The following is a 22,653-nucleotide window of genomic DNA, read 5'->3' on the forward strand; positions in this document are numbered from 1 at the left end:
GGATTGATTACCTTAGAAATTATTACATCTGCTGCTACCACGGATCTTATTTTTGCGGGTTCAGATCGGATTCGAATCGGACATAGTGCAAAACTGCTCTAACAAAGCATTTAAGGTATAGGTAGTTCAATTTTTTGCGTTTATTTTCGTAGATACTATCTACCTATGACATCTATGTACGTACAACCGTACGTACCCGTTCCCAACTATGAAGTATCTCAAAACACATACCCCGGCCATTCAAGACTTAACACTTATAGTTTACAGTATACATGAGATACTGAAAAGCATAAAGCCGATACCCAATTACGTAAGTCGCTTGAGAGCGATATAATCACTCCAATTAGTTCAATCAGTTGCATCTGAAACTAATCTAATCATCTCAAGGTGTACACTTTAACTGAAGAATGGATAAATACAGGCATTTACCTATTTGATACATAGTAATAATATTTATGTCTACTAAAAACTTGAATGTTCAAAGTTACTATTTTTATACCAGTAGCGCTAACTTATTCCAATCGACGATTGAAAAATGAGTTCAGTACTTTCTTACCGTTCATTATTAATGTGTGCTGTGTACATTAAGATTCGATTATGCCACCCAGCGAATGACAACCGTAAATTATCTCAAAACTTATTTTCACCGAGCGGTTCGTTCGATCGTTCAAGTGACATTATCCATTACTTAAAACTTGATACGAAGTATAAACATCTTAAGCCAACTCAATTTGTAACACTAACCCAATAAAATCACAAGGTTAAAAATCCAACTAGCCGCGCCATCGTTTAAAATATTGCCGATTCAAATAAAACCGATTGGTATCTCACTTTGATGTTGTCAGAGGAAATGAGATCTGCTTCCGATCCGCGAAGAAAGGGAATAAACTCCTTCCCTTTTTGGGGTACCGCGGGCAGCCACCGGATCCCTATTAATCTCCGTACAATATTTATCTCTAAGCTTCATCTGTCCGCTGCAGACCTTTGTTGGTTGATAGAAAGACGTCGATATAACAAATAGGCTACAGAGTTAGAAGTGCGTGCGAGATTTGGAAAATTCGCGCGGCGGTAAGAGTTCTGACAGTTTTACAATGAAGTGCGGTTTTGGTAACTATGTTTACAGTAATAAATAACATATTCAGAATTCGAATGCTTATTAAAATAGCTTGAAATCCACTTTTTAATTGAATCTTATTATTATTACATGAAATGTAACTGAAAACAAAATATCTAGAAATCAAATATTTAACATAATCTTATTAAAGTTGGAGGACCCAGAAGACTCAACATTAGTAGGTAGTTTGTTTAGAAACAGTAGTCATATATGTAGATATAAAATGGGTCCTCTTTTCAAGTCGAGAAGCTACGGTTTGTATAACGTTAGTGCCACAATATGAAGAACTATTAGACATCAATAAACATACAGAACCAATATCGCTTACTTAAATTGCTTCTTGACTTTTAAATTTAGTCATAAGAGCGACGAACATCACCTCCAGGGCCCCGGTGTCGTCTTCTGACCGTTTGGAGTACCGATCTAATTTGCCGATCCGAACCGAGACGAACCGCCATAATGTGGAAGTTAATAGGTTTACGAGTGCTAACGGTTTTCGGCTCCACGTTTTAAATAATACACGTTCGATTATAGGATTTGTGTGGGTTCCGCTTGTGAATGGATAAGCCTAATTTTGGGTTGCTGTGCCTTTACTGATTGTGAAATATCTAATCTACACGCCCCTCTGGCGGTCTAGCACTACATATCGGCACTACTTTTAAACAAAACTTGTATCTTCTTCTGTAAATGAAGAGAAAAATGTATTAAGTATGTATGGAATGCATATATACTTACTACGTTTTGTCTTTGAGGAGCAGTGGGAGATACGAGATTTTTTAAAAGTAGTGACGATATCTTCTCACGTGATAATAACATTTGGCGTGATTTCAAGTATGGACTCGCGCGCGAGAACGAAACTTGTGCTAAACCGACTGGATTGTAGTCAGGCGTTTTATCCACTTATTGTAAAAATAGAGTAAACAATGATTATAATGTTGATGTCTACTTTAGCTAGATTGATTCATAAAACGCTGATTTCAATCGTCCACAAAACCGCAACTATTGCCAGTCAAGGAAAAGCCGGATTCGTGAAAATGTAACTTTCACAGAAGGTTTTCGTACAATATTTCCTGTGCTCAGGTGAGATTTATCTTCGGATAATTGGATGAAACGCGTTTGCGATGATAGGGGCGGTGTATGGGGCATATTGTATGCCGCTCCAAATGGCGAACTGAGCCAGAGGGATTTCTGATTTACGATATGCGCTATTTTTTTTCTATTGAAAGTTTATTAGCGTTTTTTTAGTAAAATTAAAAAGATAAGCTTTTAAATATAAGCACAAAGACTCCTGTATATATAAAATCGAGAAACAAAACAGTAATTGCTAACGAAATTAAAAAACCTCAAAAATTCTAATTTACTAAATATTTTATTAGGCACACTAGGTAGGATATGAATCGGAGCCGCCTTTTACACAGTCGCTTTATCGCGCGTTCCGGGAGCGTACAGGATAGCGTGCGGTTAAGCCTGTGCGCGCGTGATAGCTTGTTGTTAGTTTTTAAGGTTCACGTTCTTTCGCGCGTGATTGTGCATCGAAGTTTTTGAGAACGGAAAGAGCGTGCATGTAAAGGCTAATCGTGCCGGATAGACCGCGTTATTATTGTTTATTGATATTAATAGTATCGATTTATAAAGAGCCATCCGCCATCTTGCGCGCGCGAATGAACGTACGTGTAAAAACAACCTCAACCACGCAATCCCGCGCCCGCACTGGCAGACGCAATCGCGCGTTCTTTCCCTTCCCCTCCCGCTATCTTGACACGCGCATTCTTTCACGCGATTGCTGTATCACGCGCGATAGAGCGTCCGTGTAAAGGCGGCTAATGTCAAAAGTGACGCTGCTTCAAACAAAAACGTCAATAAAATCGCGCCGCCGGTAAAAAAACAAACTACAGAAATTATTTATTGCTTGAAAGTCAAAGTAGTTACAGATTTTTTGTCCCTATTTACACGTACACCAATTATGTTAAAACCTAATTAAATATGCCTTTTTACATCTAACGAGCTGCCAATGAAAACGACCGCCTGTAAATGATATTACGACCACAAACGGATATTACCAGCGCCGACCGCAATATGAATATTGTACTTACAATATGTAAAAGTAAATATATTACAATTAATACAGAGGAAGTATTAAATTCGACCACTCGCGTATATAATGAGCTTACATGGCAATAAAATGAAGAGGATTAAAATATTACCGCGAAATTACCATTCAATATTGAATATTAAAAGACCTATCCCGTGCATGGAGCAGGAGGTGATTCTGATTTGTTGAGCATAATAGCGGGTACGAGCCTTAGAGCGTCCGCTACACGTCAAGGGTACACAGAACAAGTCATAGAAAAATAAGATGAAGGTGTCCAACACTAACCTAGGGTAAACTCGCCTCATTCGGTGACACGCCTAATTCGGTGAAACAACAAAAATCGTCTTTCGGAATAGTGCTTCAAAGCTTGTATCACCGAATTAGGCATGTCACCGAATGAGGCGAGTTTACCCTACAGTGCGTTATACAGTGTAGTATCAAAAATGTATGTATCCATGGAGATATTTAACCCTTAGGGTTAAGGAACCGTAATTATACTTGGCAGAGTATATAAGTGCACTAATACTAAATGCAGATTATTTACACCTTCTTTTTGGATTTTTATAGACACAGATTTTGTTTCTCTATTAGATGTAGCAACCGAGGCTAGAACGACTTTTTTTTCTATTTTAGGGGTAAAGGATGATTTACCTTATACCGGTTCTAGCCTTCCATTTCTATTTTAATATTTGTCCTGACCGAGACCGTTTCGGCTAATGAATATGATGATCATGATGCTTTCTGAGTGAAAAACTAGCTCTCGTTCGAAATGCGATCCGAATAACATTTCAGCAATTAATTTCATGCTCAAAAGAGCGTTTAAAGCATTTGAAGCTATCTAGTTCATTGTTATTAGTCAAATATTTTGTGTATACACTATGTTGTGAATAATGTTAATTATTATAATTAAACCTTAATAACAGCATAGCAATAGTTTCAATCCCTCTACTAATTTAAATGATTGAATTAATTAAGTATATAATAAATACAGTGTGATCCATTCATCAATTTTGCATGTAACTTACTCATCGTGCAAGCCTAGTCTCTCAGGTCTCGTGAATCAACCTGTATAGTCACAATGTGTTAGGAACAAATGAAAGTAAACTAAAGCTTGATCATCCACAAGTAGCTGTCGTTTTATAATAATAGAGTAAATGCGATTGTATAGGCGCAGCCCTTTTTCGGAGTTCCGTGACTCTTAAAGGGGTAAGTTAGTAGTACCAGATACCAATCGTGATTTTTACCGTCAGACAGCTGTGCCTGTGAAACTGTTTAGATTCTAAATTAGTAGGTAAAATCACATTACTTACGTATCATACAAGCCAATTTATAAAAGACAAAACGATATTGAATGTTAGTAATGTATTGCGTTTATCCGTTAAGTGCTATTCGTGCGTTCATTTCGCTCGGACTTGTCCGTTCAAAAGAGGAAAACGTCAGTGGCGCCGGAAGACCAACATTTAAATTCTAGGCAAGAGATTTATAGTGAGGTTTTTATGTGTTCGAATTATAGATAAACCATCAGGGAGCAAGGCCGTAAGCTCTTTAAAAAGGCCGCGCAAATAACAGCTATCTGATATAATATCATTTCTCTCATTCTAATAACGGCTTGATGTCACTGCTCTGTCGCATCCGTAAAATTTAAGTAAAAAGAAAGGCACAACAACAAATATTAAAACACTTAAAAGGTGCAGGTGCGAACACTCTGAAACAAATAAACTGGTGCTTGAAGCATATGCGGCACGCAACTTCTACTTTTGATATGATAATAGGTATGGGGTTTTCGGACTTTAAGGCTTGGAATACAAGATGGAATTTGCGCCTAAGCGTCTGTGTAGAAATAAAAAGTCACACAAATGGATTAGGGCCCCATGCATTCCAAGATTCTTCTTTTTCGATCAGCTGCTTAGCCGAAATGACAATCGTTGACGATAGATGCCTATCGAAACGCAGTCTGACTCTGTCCCGCGAAAAGAGTGATAGGAATCGAAACGATCGTATCTAACTTGATAGCTGGGTTATATTATTTTAGCGTGTTATTGTAAAAACAGGTGATAATTGCAATTACAGATTTTGATTGAAAAATTATATCAAAACATTCTGAAATTTAAAATAACGTAGTTACCTAAATGGACTAAATGTATCAGTTTGAAGGCTCGTTTTAAATTATAATTAAATAAATGATATACAAATTATACTTTTGTAATTAAAACGGCCGGTCGGAAGGCCCAGGTACCGATGGATCGACGAGGTCCAGAAAGACCTGCGTGACCTTCAAGTGACTGAGTGGCATCAGATTGCACAGGATAGGAGCGAATGGCGGAATCTAGTGTCGGAGGCCAAGATCCACTTCGGGTCGCTGAGCCATCGCAGTAAGTAGTAAGTAATTAAATGCCATTCAACGTATTCTTATTAATAATTTCAATTTCAATTCCTATAAACATACCAACGTATATTGAATGGACATTAGTTGTGTAAAATACGTTTTAACTGCAATATTATTTCATAACTTGTTTATTATGTTAAAACTGCTCATATAAAAAAACGTATTACGGACGAACAGGTATCGGTTTATAATTTCCCTACATTGAAAATAAACGAAATTTAGGAATAAATATATGTGATGGCGATGTCTAACCCGATTGCTACCAGGAACTCATTAAATTACAATATTGCGTGACAAAATATGTGTTGACTATGAATGCTAATTAAAGTTTCATAGTAATACCACAAAGTTATAACAATCGTACAAAATTTTAAAGTCTTTTAAATTATTTTTAATTATAATAAACAGTAGGTACATGTCATTAAACAAGGCGCTAGTTGAAATCGAACATCACTGAATTCCAGCCTTCGTATTTTGTGATTTATATTTTTGTCTGTCTAAAGGTATAAATAACATGATATTTATATCTTAAAGGTCGCCATGGGGCGCTATTTATAAACACGGAAAACAGAGAACTTACAGTAGGTATGAGCACAGATAGAACAGCCAATTAGATTTTACTACTTATACAAAGTGACAAACAGACACCGAGTGAGTGGTAAGTGAGTTTATTTACAAAAAGTGAAACCCCAAAACACGGATGGTTAGCTTTAACAAAGAATTATTGATAGTAGAAAATAATAAAAAATAATATTCTCGCGATTAACAGCAGAATTTTTTTTACAGCGCTACTGACTTTGGAGGCATTTTTTTTTATTTTAGTCATAGCATGATTTTTATTGCAATGAGCATTACACCATGTACTGTCATCTGAATAAACAATACGTTTCTTTAATCGGTTTGTTTTAAATATTGCCCGTAATTGGGTTTTGATAACCAGAGTTACCACATAATACGCTGCCATGCATGACATTAGCATGCACTACATATTATATATCGTTAATCGGATATTTAAGCAGCTTGAAAAATACATCATTGCGGACATAAATACAAAAATTTAATATACTCCGAAAAACTATAATATATTTAAGTATGTATTTCTCTTGGGTTACGTAAATACCTACCGTCGATTTTCATAACTTGAGACATAGGAGGCCCCCAGCTTTTTTTTTTTTTTTTTTTTTCATTTTGTACTATCAATGATCTTTGCCTTGGATAGGGTGACCATACATGACTTTGTATTACCTTGACCATCTCACGAAATGCGGTAGCGGCAGCTATAGGTCCGTTTGACACCGATTTTTTGTATTTGTAACGCTAGTATTTAGTTCTTTCTTCTAGTGGAGTTCAGGAAGAAAGCGGGTCCTGAAAATCAAGTTTATACGTTAATGTTTCAGTTGATGAAGGAACTGAAGTAAAAAAATCTATTCTTATTAATTTAACAAATAACTATGACAGAGCAATTTATATGCCACTTTTAATTGTAGTGTACAAAAACTTCTACGTTAGAACGTTCTACCAGAACCCCAAAATTTTAATTTTGGTATTAAATATACATTTTATTATTATTTATAGACTGAAAGAAAAACTAGGCTAATATCTCCTAAAGTAGATGAATTTAATTTTAGTGTGCAAACAGTGCCTGACTCCAAAGTTCTGTGAGAAGCCCAAATTGTTAATTTTGGTCGTGAATATGTTTCAGTTATTTTTACTAAAATACATAAATATATATATAAGTAAACTCTATTATTTTTAATCACCTTCTCAGAAATTTTGCTAAAGTCTATTTCCCATCATTACATCATAAACTACACGGAAAATGCTTTGGAAGCTCCTAATGAACCAACTAGCTACCATGTAAAGGAAAATGCAAAACGCCGATATGCAGAATCGCATATCTCTCAACTTACATAAGCGGACTAGAACACTGAGAGCTAGCCCCGAAAAATCGCACGTAATAATGACGATACATGATGTGCTACGCACGTAGTTGGTTTTCGCGTTTTCCTACTATGATGAGTTTAACTTAACTATTATGAACAAATACCCTTCTATAAGAGGGTTCCCGGCACTCATTTTGTTCATGCATGCAAGTAGTGCACGTGCAGTGCAGTGCACTGCACGTGAGAGTTACGATTCAGGGTATCAAAAACCAGCATTCATATTTTTCGCTTAATTTTTTTTTAATTTATGTTAAATTTAATCGACACAACATATTGTCTTCGGTTAGTGCGACAGTTACTCATAGTTTCATCCTCTTAAGACCCAGGCCAATTTTGCCGATTATGAATTTGGAACCTTGTTATATCTATGACAAAACTCTAGTATAATTTAGTACGCCGAGATTTAGAAGGTTATTCCTTCGGGTTTTTTCTCTTATCTTATTTTCCTATTATTTTGGCATATACCGGAGCCCGCTCCTAGTCTACCGGGTTAAATCGACAGTGTAATCGGTAACCAGTTTAGTTGGCTCGATGTGGATATTGGCAGTTTTTTTCATTTTTTCGTTTTAAACGGGGTTTCGAGTTTGCGCGCGAAATTAGTTTACCTCGATGTTTGATCGGGTACTGCTGTAAAGAAGTTAGGCGTTTGAGACGATAAAATGATGTTACTGACAAAGTTGCAGATTGGAATCTGGATAGAATTTAAAATGAGACTAATACAGGGAAATTTATTTAGGTCTAACTACCCTTTTATGCATTTTTTGATAATTCATATATTTTTATGGTAGTGATGCTGTGGGGCGGAATAAAGCGTATAAGTAAATACGGAACCTTAAAAAAGTAGATACTCGTAGATCGGATCCGTTGGTTTAAACAACATGACTATGAATTAACTAACCAAAGATTTTTTTTTCACTTTCAATACAATACAATTTATAAAACCTATTTTTATTTTTTACGTAAAAAATCTACGTTAAAATGTAGAAGTGCGTACATTCATAAAGTTAAATTAAATTGAAACTACAAAATTCAATGTAAGTATTACTTTGATGATTGCGTACATTTAATTATGTTTTTGGACAAATATCGCAGTAAAATTAAACGTATATTTTTGTATATTCACATTCCAATGAAATGAATGAATGTTATAAATTTATAATGAAATACTGCATGTCAAACAAATTTTAAGGCTATTAATATATTCCAGTATAATAGATTTATGTAGGGTTTCATATTTTTTTTATTTTATACGAGTATTATCCATTATTGTTTCTTTCAACCTCTTTTTTTGCCATGAGTGGCACTGAAACTTGAGTAGTTTCATGTGCTCTGCCTACCCCTTTATGGCATACAGGCGTGATTGCATGTACATATATATGTATGTATTATCCATTAAATTAATAAATATTACACTACCTTTCTGTTCGACGAAAGCGGAGCGGTAACTTCGTTTAGCGCAGCGGTCTATATTTGACGTTTTCCGGCCGAAGGACAGAAAATACATTTTCCATGACGTTTAGGATATCGAGTAAAATCGTTCCTCAAAAACTCGTAGCATGAAAAAAATATATAATATAGGACGTTCTTACACAGATTGACCGAGTCCCACGGTAAGCTCAAGAAGGCTGTGTTGTGGGTACTCAGACAACGATATATATATATATATATATATATATATATATATATATATATATATATATATATATATATATATATATATATATATATATATATATATATATATAATATACAAATACTTATATACATAGAAAACATCCATGACTCACGAACAAATATGCTCATCACACAAATAAATGCCCTTACCGGGATTCGAACCCGGGACCGCGGCTTAGCAGGCAGGGTCACTACACGCTAGGCCAGACCGGTCGTCAAACTATTTTCATGAAACTAATTTAACTCTGTTGTACTCGACCCTAATTGTTTCAAGTTTTGAAATTTTAATAGCAACGAATTTAGGGAAGTGTGGACGTTTGTTGACTCCATACATTGTGTTCTTTACATAGCACAGATGAATTATTCATAGACTAAAATTTCTCTCGTGAGCTTTTTAAGTTTTCAAGCGCTGTATATTAGCTTAAAACTGAATGTTTCGTTTACTTTACCTGTTTTGGTGGTTTTTCGGAAGCTAAATAACTTGCTTTAGTTTTTAGTGGTTGCTGCACAAAAATACGATGTTTTTTAATATTTTTTTTTATTAGCAAAAATAAAGTACAGACGGTTATAAAGAAAAGTGACCGTCCTGCACAGAAGTATGTACTATCAGCTGCAAAGGAACATTTAATTTCATTTCATTTCATTTCTTTATTTAATATTTGCACAGCATTACAGTTAGGACTAATACACTGTTAAACGATAAAATGACATACTATAAGTACGTAAAACTAAAAATAAAATTAAAACACTTTAAAAACACTAGACTCTCTCTTATCCATCACCTCACAAAATCTCAGGCATACCTTACACACATCCTTCCATCGCCACGCAAGTAGGTCACACTCAGGTGTTGACACCAGGAGCGCATTCAGCAGTGCTAAGGCACGAGGAATCGGCGAGTTTCTATACGCCACCGTGCGTGCCATTGGCATCGCCAGCAAAGGCCGCACTCGCGGTCTGAGGGTTATTTTTTTTAGGTCCGGTACAAAGAATCTTTCTAGCCTCTGTAAACATGGCGAATTTATCAATGAATTCATTCATAATTTCTCCATGCACTTTTGCAGCTGATAGTACGTACTTATAAGCTAAGGTGGTGAGCTAATAATCTTATTGTTGGTGGTGGTGATTCAAGCGTGTGTATCCGGGGTACGCGAAATTTTAACTCCTTCTAAAACCTCTTCGGCCTAAACGACAGCGTTGCCCTACCAAGTCTTTCCTGTACCTGACATAGTCCTTGATAATAGTTTGTCTCGTTGCGTGATACATAATGTAATGTGTCCCTATCCTTTTGTAAAAAAATATATTATGCTAAAAAAATATTGATGGTACGTAAAGTACATGCCTATTAAACTTATTTCATATCACATTGCATAATTAATATTAGATGGAACTTACAAAAGGTGGGTTTACATGTAACGCTCTGCAAGGGCGCAGCAATATAATTATACTTAAAATTAACATGCACTTCATACTTTTACTTATATAATCATGTTTAACGCGTAGTTACATAGGTACTGCAATGTATTCTCAGTTTAATACTTATTTAATATTAACTAGAATAGTCTTAAAATTAATTAGAATAAGTACTTTTGTTTGCATAGTTTCAAACCTAAGCCTGGCCTGTTAATCAGTAATTGCTTGGTTTCCACGGGACAGGCTTCGCCGCAGGCTTTGTGGGACCATATAACTAATTGTCTGTAAATCGTTATGTTAACTAAATATTTCATTTTATTTCATTTCGTTAAAAATATCTTTTACTGTATAATAACATTTGTCTATTAAAAATATTTATTAAACATCGGCTGTTTCCCAATATTTTTTAAGGAAAGACTATGCTTTATTCAAGTACATAGATCTAGTAAACTACTGTTATTAGGCCTATTTGAATAAAGCATATTTATGATTCTGATTCATTCTTGCCGTGATACTTCCTATTTTTAAAACAAACTAGTAAGTCAACAGTTAAAGAGTTGTAAAACTATCCCAGAGAATTCAAAGAAGGCTTAACCAGATCGGCGTCGAACAGTTTACTTAATCGGCGGGGATCGGCGGGCGGAAACCGCTCGCGCCGACTCCTGCCGGATCCGGAAGTCTTGCCGCCCACCGTTTCCGGTACGGTACGCCGTTCTTTTGTTATTAATGTGGACACTGACAGCTTAGTTTTGTTTGATTAAAACAATGGGGTTTTTAAGTATGCATGGTTTTTGAGGACTTTTTAACCCCTTATATGGTTTTTATCGGTTTTAGCAGAAGTTACTAGGTAAGAAGACCTATTCACAACATAAATAATGTAAACATTTTTATATTAAAGGAAGAAATGGAAAAATTTACGCTTCGATTTTTTATTTTTATGGAAAATGTTTAGAATCGTTAGCAGACGTTTCTGCTTAATAAAAATTAATAAATAATGTAATTAAAGGTGACTAAATCAACATCCTGTATGTATACTGCGCCATACATTACAACCATATACTTAATACATGATATTTTAGAATTCTTTTTTTTTTATGATAGAAACGAAGAAGCATGGGACTTTTATATTTTAAATAAATGACCGTTAAACGAGTTATCAGCTCCTAGTCAATGCTTATTTCATAAAACACTAGTAAAAATAATATTATTACGAGTATTTATGCTTGCGTGGTCCATATACATATATGTCTACGGTATAACCTAACTGTAATCCCAGTCCGTACTGTCGTTAAGTCTTATTTGAGCGTTTTTATTCATACATATTTTTGCGATTTTGTAGGATTGATTAATAACCGCTCTAGTTAAAGCGTATTTATTGTAAAGTCCTAGTAAAGTTCATCCTCGACACGAGGCAAACAAAGAACAAACTGGCCTCTCGCTCGTTTTTGCCCAGAACGTGCAAGTTGTGGAATGAGCTACCTTCTGAGGTGTTTCCCTTGCGCTATGATATGGGGTTCTTCAAGAAGCAGGTATAGGGTTCTCAAAGATCGACGACGCATAAGTGGCTTCCCTGATGTGGCTTATGTCCATGGGTGGCGATGACTGCTTCCCATCAGGCGGCTCGTCTGCTCGTTTGCTGCCTATTTCATAAACATAAAAATAAATGCTTTTGTATCACTCTCGCCAAAGTATTTTTGTGCCACAATCCCAGCCCATACTGTCGTTAAGTCTTATTAGTGCCACGTAGGGCAGCTTTATTTTTTTTACTTTCATTTGCAATGGGATGTTTTATTCACATTTATTTATCGTATGGCTTACAGATTGTACTCTATTTAAATTTTAAAAATACTAGATTTAAGATAATCATCTGCATTTGTCGAAAGTGTCTTAAGATTAGCCCCTTTTCCGATAAACTTGGTGATGGGGTACTCGAAGACTATATGGTGCACTGTCTGATCTGGGTGACCACACTGGCATTCATAAATGTATATGTGTGATATTATTGAATTAATTTATGTAGTAGTTGTAGTACCTAGTGAATGAATTAAAGTGCTAGTAAAAAAAATGAGCCACAGTTATGCCACATCTTGCGTGGCCTATAAACATATATGTCCACGGTATCACCTAACTGTAATTCCAGTCCGTACTGTCGTTAAGTCTTATTTGTACCACGTAGGACAACTTTAAATTTTATATTTTATATCATTTGTAATTAGGTGTTTTCTTCACATATATTTGCAATATTATTGATTAAATTAACCGCATTAGTCAATGCTTGCATTTCTTATTTAGTGTACATTTGTACAAAAAAACCGGCCAAGAGCGTGTCGGGCCACGCTCAGTGTAGGGTTCCGTAGTTTTCCGTATTTTTCTCAAAAACTACTGAACCTATCAAGTTCAAAACAATTTTCCTAGAAAGTCTTTATAAAGTTCTACTTTTGTGATTTTTTTCATATTTTTTAAATAAATGGTTCAAAAGTTAGAGGGGGGGGGACGCACTTTTTTTTCCTTTAAGAGCGATTATTTCCGAAAATATTAATATTATCAAAAAACGAACTTAGTAAACCCTTACTCATTTTTAAATACCTATCCAACAATATATCACACGTTGGGGTTGGAATGAAAAAATATATCAGCCCCCACTTTACATGTAGGGGGGATACCCTAATAAAGCATTTTTTTCCATTTTTTATTTTTGCACTTTGTTGGCGTGATTGATATACATATTGGTACCAAATTTCAGCTTTCTAGTGCTTACGGTTACTGAGATTATCCGCGGACGGACGGACGGACGGACGGACAGACAGACATGGTGAAACTATAAGGGTTCCTAGTTGACTACGGAACCCTAAAAACAACATGATTAGTAGACCGTCTACGTAGTCTATATACGTATATGTCCACGGTATCACCTAATTGTAATCTCAGCCCGTACTGTCGTTAAGTCTTATTTGTGCCACGTAGGGCTTTTTTTTTACTTTTTTGCATTAGGATGTTTTATTCATATATGTATATGTGTGATATTATTGAATGAATTAACCGCTCTCGTAATTGCTTATTTATAGTAAAGTGCTAGTAAAAAAATTGTGGCACAATTATGCCACATCTTGCGTGGTCTATAAACATATATGTCCACGGTATCACCTAACTGTAATCCCAGCCCGTACTGTCGTTAAGTCTTATTTGTGGCACGTAGGACAACTTTATTTTTTCATGTGCCACCTTAACGAGCCTGAAGTTTTCCAATAAGGCCTCCCGATAACTTTCTTATTACCGGTGACAATTGATGGCGATGGCTCTTTTAACTCACTTGTGGATATGAGGATTTTATATGAGTTTTTGTTTAAATTGATATGAAGTGTGATATATATACAGGATGGTTTCTTTAGCCCCTGCAATCATTGATGGGGTGAATAATTGAACAAGTAGTTTATATTTACTGACTAACTATTACTAAAATCTATTTGAAATGTCAAATTACATAATACCTGTATTATATATTTTGGTTGTTTACTGTTTTGTTGAATTGGTCCGTAAGATTTAGTTAAAAAAAACCGGCCAAGAGCGTGTCGGGCCACGCTCAGTGTAGGGTTCCGTAGTTTTTCGTATTTTTTTCAAAAGCTACTGAACCTATCAAGTTCAAAACAATTTTCCTAGAAAGTCTTTATAAAGTTCTACTTTTGTGATTTTTTTCATATTTTTTAATCATATGGTTCAAAAGTTAGAGGGGGGGGACGCACTTTTTTTTTCCTTTAGAAGCGATTATTTTCGAAAATATTAATATTATCAAAAAACGATCTTAGTAAACCCTTATTCATTTTTAAATACCTATCCAACAATATATCACACGTTGGGGTTGGAATGTAAAAAAATATCAGCCCCCACTTTACATGTAGGGGGGGTACCCTAATAAAACATTTTTTTCCATTTTTTATTTTTGCACTTTGTTGGCGTGATTGATATACATATTGGTACAAAATTTCAGCTTTCTAGTGCTTACGGTTACTGAGATTATCCGCGGACGGACGGACGGACGGACGGATGGACGGACGGACGGACGGACGGACGGACGGACGGACGGACGGACGACGGACGGACGGACGGACGGACGGACAGACAGACATGGTGAAACTATAAGGGTTCCTAGTTGACTACGGAACCCTAATTAAAAATATAAATAAAATAAATACACAAGCAATGATCTGTGTTTCTTTTTTTTTAATATATTATCATAGAATTTCGATATGAAAAACCCCTTTTAAGGCGAGATGATCTGTCAAACTAACCAATCTAAGGGGGTGAGGTGCGCGGCGTCCGGGCAGCCCCGCCCGCGCGGCGATGTTCGCTTGTCGCACGCGGGAACTCAAATTCGCGCGGCAGCATGACACAGACGGATCGCAGTCATAATGATCGCCGTATTTTAACTGGGCTTTCTTAGTTTTTTCATGAAATAGGAGGCAAATGAGCAGCCCATCGCCTGATGGTAAACGATCACCGCCTTTATTTTTTTATTAGGTTTCATCATTTGTGTAAGTAATACTAATGATTTATAGTTACAGTGTGTTTGGTCAGCGTTGTCGGAGCTATTATAGACGTACCTAAAGTACAATCAATTTTATCGAACTTCTAGTAATCGCACTTATTTACAGATCGACAGGGTGAAATAAAAAGGACCATTCAAACTTTGCATAGTGACTTTTGAGGTCATTATGAACAACTTTTATTAAGGGTCCAATGCTGAAACATATACGAAAAAAAATTGGATGTTCCATAGAAATGAGCTGTATCATGACAGTCGAAATGTATAAAATAGATATTTTTTTGCGTTTTCAGCATTAGTCCCACAGTAAATAGAAGCACAATTTGATTTGATTAGAAATTACGAGTTACAACTATTTACCTGCAAATATATACTGTGTAGAGAATTTTATGGAAATATACCTACTTCTCCTAAACATCATAACTGTAGCTTTTCCTGAATATATAAAAAAAAACTGAAAATGGGGACATAAAAATGTGGAGGAGGGTGAAGATTAACATCTCGGCGAGTTTTCTACTATTGAATGCCTTTAACCTGTATACATCCAAAGTTTCGAATTTTATTCTTGTTGTTCATGAACCTACTAATAGCAGGTTACTTACTCGTATAACGTATTTTGATGATCACGATGAAATCACTCATCCAGTCACTGATGAAATCTGTGCTATTTATATTAAGATATGAATAAAATCTTAAGTATGAAAACTATACAATTGAAACTTTGTCTATTTAATAAAGTTGCTATTGATATCATATCCTGAAAATTATATTTATCTGATTTAAACCAGACCCAAAATTCGAGGATTCAGAAGAACGATAAAATGCTTCAAGAAAACAGCTTTTCTCTTCGCTTGACTCGTGTTGGTGGGGGCACTACCGCCACTAATATCTCCAAATAAGATACAACCCAGCACAAGATAAAATATCATACTTCATAATAATTTATTGATAAATCAATACCATTCTATATACCAAATATCTGTAAATATAAAGTACCGTAATCATACCCACCAAATAAAAATAAAAAAAATTGTCCAGCTTTATCAATGTAATGTATGATTATGGACTTTCATCAAAATTTATTGAGAAGTTAAAATACTGAAATCTTTTAACTATTATGGAAAAATGGCGACAGTTGACAAACAAAATTTCTGTCAGGCTGGCCACATGTTTGGCATAGACATAGAAAAAATATAGACGGAGGGTAGCACGATCTAATTAACCTTATACCAAATTTTGAAAGACAGAAATACCTACCCTACCTGATCTTCAATCAGTACTGTATCTACCGCCGCCTTTTCTTTTGAACAACTCAATATGTTTATGAAAATTATACGTAAGTTTGTTCACTAGTTGGACATCAGTCATATATTTTCTAAGTGGAAAGTTGTGCTGTAATGACGTCACAGACGCGTCATCTAGAGGTTTCTACAATCTATGATGTTTAGATATCGTAAATGTCACTTGATCACATCATATGAAAATGAAATACTTACGAGTATATATAAATTATCATTTTCTTACCTTTTCACAGTCTTTGGTTAGAATTTTCTTTATTTATTTGTTTTCTAGCACGCAATTATTTTTTCTGCATCCTCAAAGCTTTGTTCCCCATTGTTTCAATGACACGTGACCACGCGGAGAAAACTGACACAGGTCCGTCCTCTGAAAGCGCCGCCGCGCGACTGAAGAGGCCATAAGTGCCATCGAAAATGTTTTCAATTTCAAAAAATTTTTCAAAAAAATTTTTTTTTTGCAAAAACAGGATTAGTAACGGGTCTTTAAAATTGGGTTCATAGTTGTTCCATCTTTCCTTTGCGGATTTGGTAGTGTTTGATAAATATTATATTATTTTAATGACGCTACCGGCACAAACTCATCAGATTCGTCTAGATAATCTTATTACCTATATATTGAAGTAAAAAAGAAGTCAAAAAAGTTTTTATCCCAGCTATGAGAACGATTTATTGTTTAAAGAAGAGGTAACTTTGGGATCATTTTCTATCGAGCGAAGTTGTAACATTCATGTTGTTCAACTCCATAACATACTCACCAGATACTGAAATTTAACATATATCGTTTTCAGATTTTTCCATTGCGTTTTCCTATGTTTTTAACGGCTTCAAAAAACGAGTGCGCGCAGCGTCTACGGAAATATATCGCCTTAAATTAATTTTATGTATACAGGTACATACATATGCTAATGATATTTTGTCCTTAAAATAAAATTACATATTTTAAAATTTTCTATAAGACAAGTACCTATCAGGTTAAATAATCGAACAATGCAAACTTGGTCTACTTTCAGTGGAAAGACTGGCCCAAACAACATACCTACTTATAAAAAAAATAGCATGTTAAATAAAACTTAATTTTTAACACCAGCGGCACCGGCCTGTACTCGTAATTGGGCGATTGCGTGCCGCTCCCACTGCCTGCTAGTCCAGTCAATGAAGATGGTTTATAAAGATTTATAGGTGTTAGAAATTAAATGAAATATTTATTTTCCAAGTAGGCATATTAGAATGCGCAAATGAACGTCAAATAAAGCTACGCCGGCTCTAACCCTACGCCTCAGCCTCGAGAAGATTTCAGTCCCTCCTCAGTTGGAGGGGGGTATCCACTATGGGTCGGGCAAGAAACTCGGCGGGCCACTTTTATTTATTCCAATATTTTCGAAATTGGTATCGTGACAGATGTCAATACTGCCGTCTCAAGGAGAAAAACCATAACTGACAAAAAGTAAGTTTCGATAAAAAAGCCAAAAAACTTTGACCTCTTTTTAAAATAGGATAAGTTCAAAAGACAAAGTTGTAACTTTTGTGTATCCGTCCTATTACTATAGGGCGGATATTTTATGCTTTGTAAATAATTCGAATATCTATTTATTTTAATTAATTAATTAGAAAAAATTGTTTCTGCCTCGTAACATAAAATAATATAAAATATATCTACAAATAATAAAAGACACATGTGCACACTTATGCTTTCGCGTTTATTTTCTACTACGATATCTAAGAAATAAAAACACCAGTGCACAGTTTTATAAGTCTTATCTAAATTAGGAGGACTGAAATTCCTTGCCGGCGTCTATTTTTCCGAGCTCATATACGAGTAACCCGGCAACCTTCAAAGCAATGGTGAACAGGCATCATCCGGGCGAGCTCACTCCATCGTAGGCCACATCTTTGCCTTTGGCTAGTCTGTGGCCAAGAGTAAGCCCATTTATAATAATACTAAAATACAGTTTTAAAACATTTGTTACACGTGATTAAGTATCGTTTACAATTTTATAAAATTCCAAATTACATATTTTGTTATTCGTAAACTGTCCGGACCTAATTATTTCCTAGGCACGTGTTACCTTATGCCACACAAAAATTGCAAGCAGAGAATCCTGTATTAAGTATTTGAACAATGTCGCCATCTATTTGAAGGAACATCTTATTGCGGATCGAGTTTTTTTCTTAAATTTCACTAATCTTATACAGGGTCATAATATATCTTTGTTGCGAATAAATCAAAAGCTTGTAAAATGGCAGTCTTCGCTGATTAGAGTACCCACACACCGCCTGCAGCGGCGTGGACACGACAAATTAACGAAACCCGGTATCTGATGTAGCCTAATTATAATTTTGTTTGTACTCGGCCGGGCCCCAATATTATCAGAAATATATACACACACCACGTCGCAAAAATATGTATATATTTAGGTATGAGTGCCATGAGTGTTGTATCAAATATCACCAGAGAATAATTAGAAAATTTCAACTCTTAGAATTTTTGTATATGATAAAAAAATGTGGCAGACTTAATTAACACGGTTACTAAATTCGTTTTATTCGTGTGTTTTTTCAAGTCAAATTTAATAAAAAAATCACGTGCACCTCTGGAACACAACCACAATTTTTTTTATTTTTTTTTATAATTGTCATGTCAAAAATCGTAAATAAACGTACAGAATAGGACCGAGTGTAAACAAGCAAAGGTGTCGCAATTGGCATGAAACAATAAAGCCGTAGCCGCGTAGCACTTCCGTAGCAGCCCGTAGGCCGCTACGCTGCTACGCCGTAGCAGCGGGGCGCCACGTAATGAGCCTGATATTGTGGTTCAACTCTCCAAACATTCTCAGAAAAGACCTATAAGTCATTAAAATCCGAAACACTTAAGACCTTTTTAGGCTTAACAGCTTTGAAGTATCCGTATAAATTGGTTTCATGCATATTTATTTATTCAAATATTATGTATGAATTGAAATCTCGACCGTGACTACTGAAATATGGCACCGAAAATTGAATCAACAGAGCAAATTAGGTTGACACGATAGTGTTTGAATAACAAACTCTCGAGAATTCTTTATAAAGAGTTTCGCTACAAATTTTTCATGTTTTACCTTGACGTTTGAGGAAATTGGTATTTAATGAGTAAACTTATGCGCACCCGCGATCCTGCAAACCGATTCTGATTTTAATATGTGATAACGTTAATATATTTAATAAGACAAATAGTAAAACATACCAATAACGGTACAAGACATTTCTACCCTCCCCTCATACGCCATATAACCTACTTAAACATCGTGTACTGACATATTATATACATATTTTTAATTAATTTCTGTTCATTTAATTGTAAAATAAAATAAATGATATCATTCGTATGCGATTGTTGAAGATAAACGGACACATTTATCTTTTTTTTTTAACCACACACATACCGAGTACCTATGTATTATATAACCTATCGTTATTTATGTAAAAATAGTGTGTAATTGTATGTACGTTAATATATTATATGTCTAAGCTTTTGATTGATATTTCAAAATTGGTCTCTTAATGCACCGCCTACAATCTTCTCTGCTTTGCCCAAAGGTTGACTGGTAGAGAATGCCTCATGGCATTAAGTTCGCCTTTTGTACACTAAGTTGTTCTTTTGTGCAATAAAGTTTAAATAAATAAATAAATAAATACCGCGATAGGCGACATGTTTTTAGTCATATGGAGACCCATCATCAGGAATGAGGCAACGGGCTGAGAGGCGAGCGGCGCGGGCAGTGCACGGTGTCTAACCGCCGCGACCGCGAGCACTCATGTATGATGATGATGACAAGTCAAAAATATTCTTATTCAAATAGGGTTACAATAAGCACTTTTAAATAGTCAACAGTGAACATTGCACAATTATCATGTTATTCTATAAATATCAGAGCAATTTATTGGTGCAATGAACAATATTGTTTTATAACTACATTGAATTAATAAAATAATGTCAATCTTAATAATAATTATTTCACAATAAGATCGTCAAACTGAACAAATTGTATAATAAAAATACTAAGTCTAGAAACTTCGAGAAAAAAATCTAAATGTCAAAAAATAATTATATAAAATTACATTGAATTATCAATATAATTAATAACATAATAGCGACACTTGTAGTGGTCTTGTCTACTATAGTAGGATTTAGAGATCACACTGATTCAAACTTTCACGATTTTTACACATATTTTCAGGACAAAGAGCGGGTAGTTCGAAAAACTCGTACAGCTAGAAGATGTTGATGTCAACTTCAGCCAGTCTGCTCCGAGACCACGGGGACAATGCCGTCCTTGAAACGTCGGAGGTTAGTGTTTAAAACATAATAAATACGCGATTAAGTCCCGTTTGCAATTTTAAATATTTAGAGATCTGTATACGTTTTACATAGTGTTTAAATCGTCTCCGTAAGGAATCAAAATATATCGTCAATCGCGACATATTAATTAATGTGAGTACATCGGTATATTTAAATATGTTACGAAAGTTTAATAGAAAAAAAAATGGCACAATTGGCCTCCAGGTTTTTAGTATAATGCACGTTGAGTTTTCCACACGTGTTTGAACTTTCTGCACTAGAGCGATTAGCATTATCGGGCATAACCAAACAGGTTTGTTAGGATCCACAGTTTTATGATAAACTTTTAAAAAGTTATGGCGCATTATGGTAATGGATACTGAAATGTATCTGGTTTTAGGAGAGAGAAGTATAGAGTGACTTCTTATTTGTAAATACTTACATAAATCAAAAACACAATTATATGTATAACACAAGAGAAAATAATAATGAAGTTTTTTGGTTGAAATATGCAGGTAGCTTCATGATTAATGTCCCTCACAAAATCCTTTTAAACATAAACAAAAGAAACATAGATCAGAACAATAATTAACGCAAACGAAAAGTTTAATCACTCAAACAACATTACAACCTCCACAATTCTGAAAAGCCTATTCGAAATTCAACTTAATTTGGTATTGATATGATAGGTTTTCACGAGTTGCAGACAGTCAGTGACATTTATTAGGGAATTTGATTGTGTGATATGCAGAGATAGTTCTAAGGGCCATCAATATCACGGCAGCAGAAGTCTATGGAATGCCATACAAAAAAAAATAAATTTAAAATCGAAAAATCTAAAATTTTTCGTGAATGACATATTCAGTTTTCGTTGTCTAGTCTAAGTACCCATAACCTAACAATGACACAAGCTTTCTAGAACTTACCGTGTGACTTAATCAGTTTCTTGAATAATATTAAATGAAAATATAATGACTCACTTTCCTAAATAAATTAAATTTAAAAGTTGCGGTTCTGTATCCTCGATTAGGACTTCAATTTGAAACGTTTCTGATAAATGAGGCAAACGCCTCAAAACTGGGAACCAATTAAACTTAGTATACGAATCAATACTTAGAAATTAAGACGGTTCAACTTGCAAAGGCAATTGGGTAAAAGTTCATCTCAAATATTGATACTGTGACGTCGTTTCTATAGACGGAGGTAAATTCTTAGGTATAGTGTACACTGGGTGTAGTTGGTAGAACATAATTATTTTATGGGACAATTATAGTCGAATCGACTTCGACGTAAAATAAATTCAATATATTTGAGTTATAGATGCTAGACACGTATAAATATGTTATAGACAGATAAATACTGCAATGAAAAATGCATTCTGGCCAATAAAGGTCCTTACCAAAATTTTTACTTGAAACCATTGATGGCAAATACACCGTTGACTAAGCTATAACAACTAAAGCAGCTAAAATGGCTAATGGTCTACTTTTTTTATTACTATTTCGTTCTGTTAACCCTTGATAACACCCCTGATAATTACCTACCTACAATACCTACTGGCATGGTATGGCTATGAATGAGAAGGAAGAAAACGGTTTATTGAAATAAATCTTGAAAGCTGTCTTTTAATGTTAATTAATGTTTAGGTTTATATTATTTCTGGATTCATAATATAGAAAATATATTAGGCATGTAAAACCAAAGTTATTTTTAACATTTGTTTACAAATGTTCAAACACTTTACAAATGTTCACTCAAACAACATTACAACCTCCACAATTCTGAAAAGCCTATTCGAAATTCAACTTAATTTGGTATTGATATGATAGGTTTTCACGAGTTGCAGACAGTCAGTGACATTTATTAGGGAATTTGATT

General features: G+C 34.9%; 1 protein-coding gene across 4 annotated transcripts in view; it reads right to left on the reverse strand.

Annotated features, from left to right (window-relative positions):
* Window positions 1-22,653, reverse strand: part of LOC125226170 (polypyrimidine tract-binding protein 1) — a 681,511-nt gene that overhangs the window by 355,625 nt on the left and 303,233 nt on the right. Inside the window, exon 2 of one of the 4 annotated variants that reach the window (XM_048130083.1) lies at window positions 6,838-6,957. The exons of the other annotated variants lie outside the window; for them this stretch is intronic. Within the exon in view, the coding sequence (XP_047986040.1) occupies window positions 6,838-6,846 (9 nt within the window). The 5' untranslated portion in view covers window positions 6,847-6,957. The remainder of the gene's footprint in view (window positions 1-6,837; window positions 6,958-22,653) is intronic. 4 annotated transcript variants of the gene reach the window in all.

Source organism: Leguminivora glycinivorella, chromosome 5 (genome assembly GCF_023078275.1).
Source record: "Leguminivora glycinivorella isolate SPB_JAAS2020 chromosome 5, LegGlyc_1.1, whole genome shotgun sequence".
NCBI classification, from domain to species: Eukaryota; Metazoa; Arthropoda; class Insecta; order Lepidoptera; family Tortricidae; genus Leguminivora; species Leguminivora glycinivorella.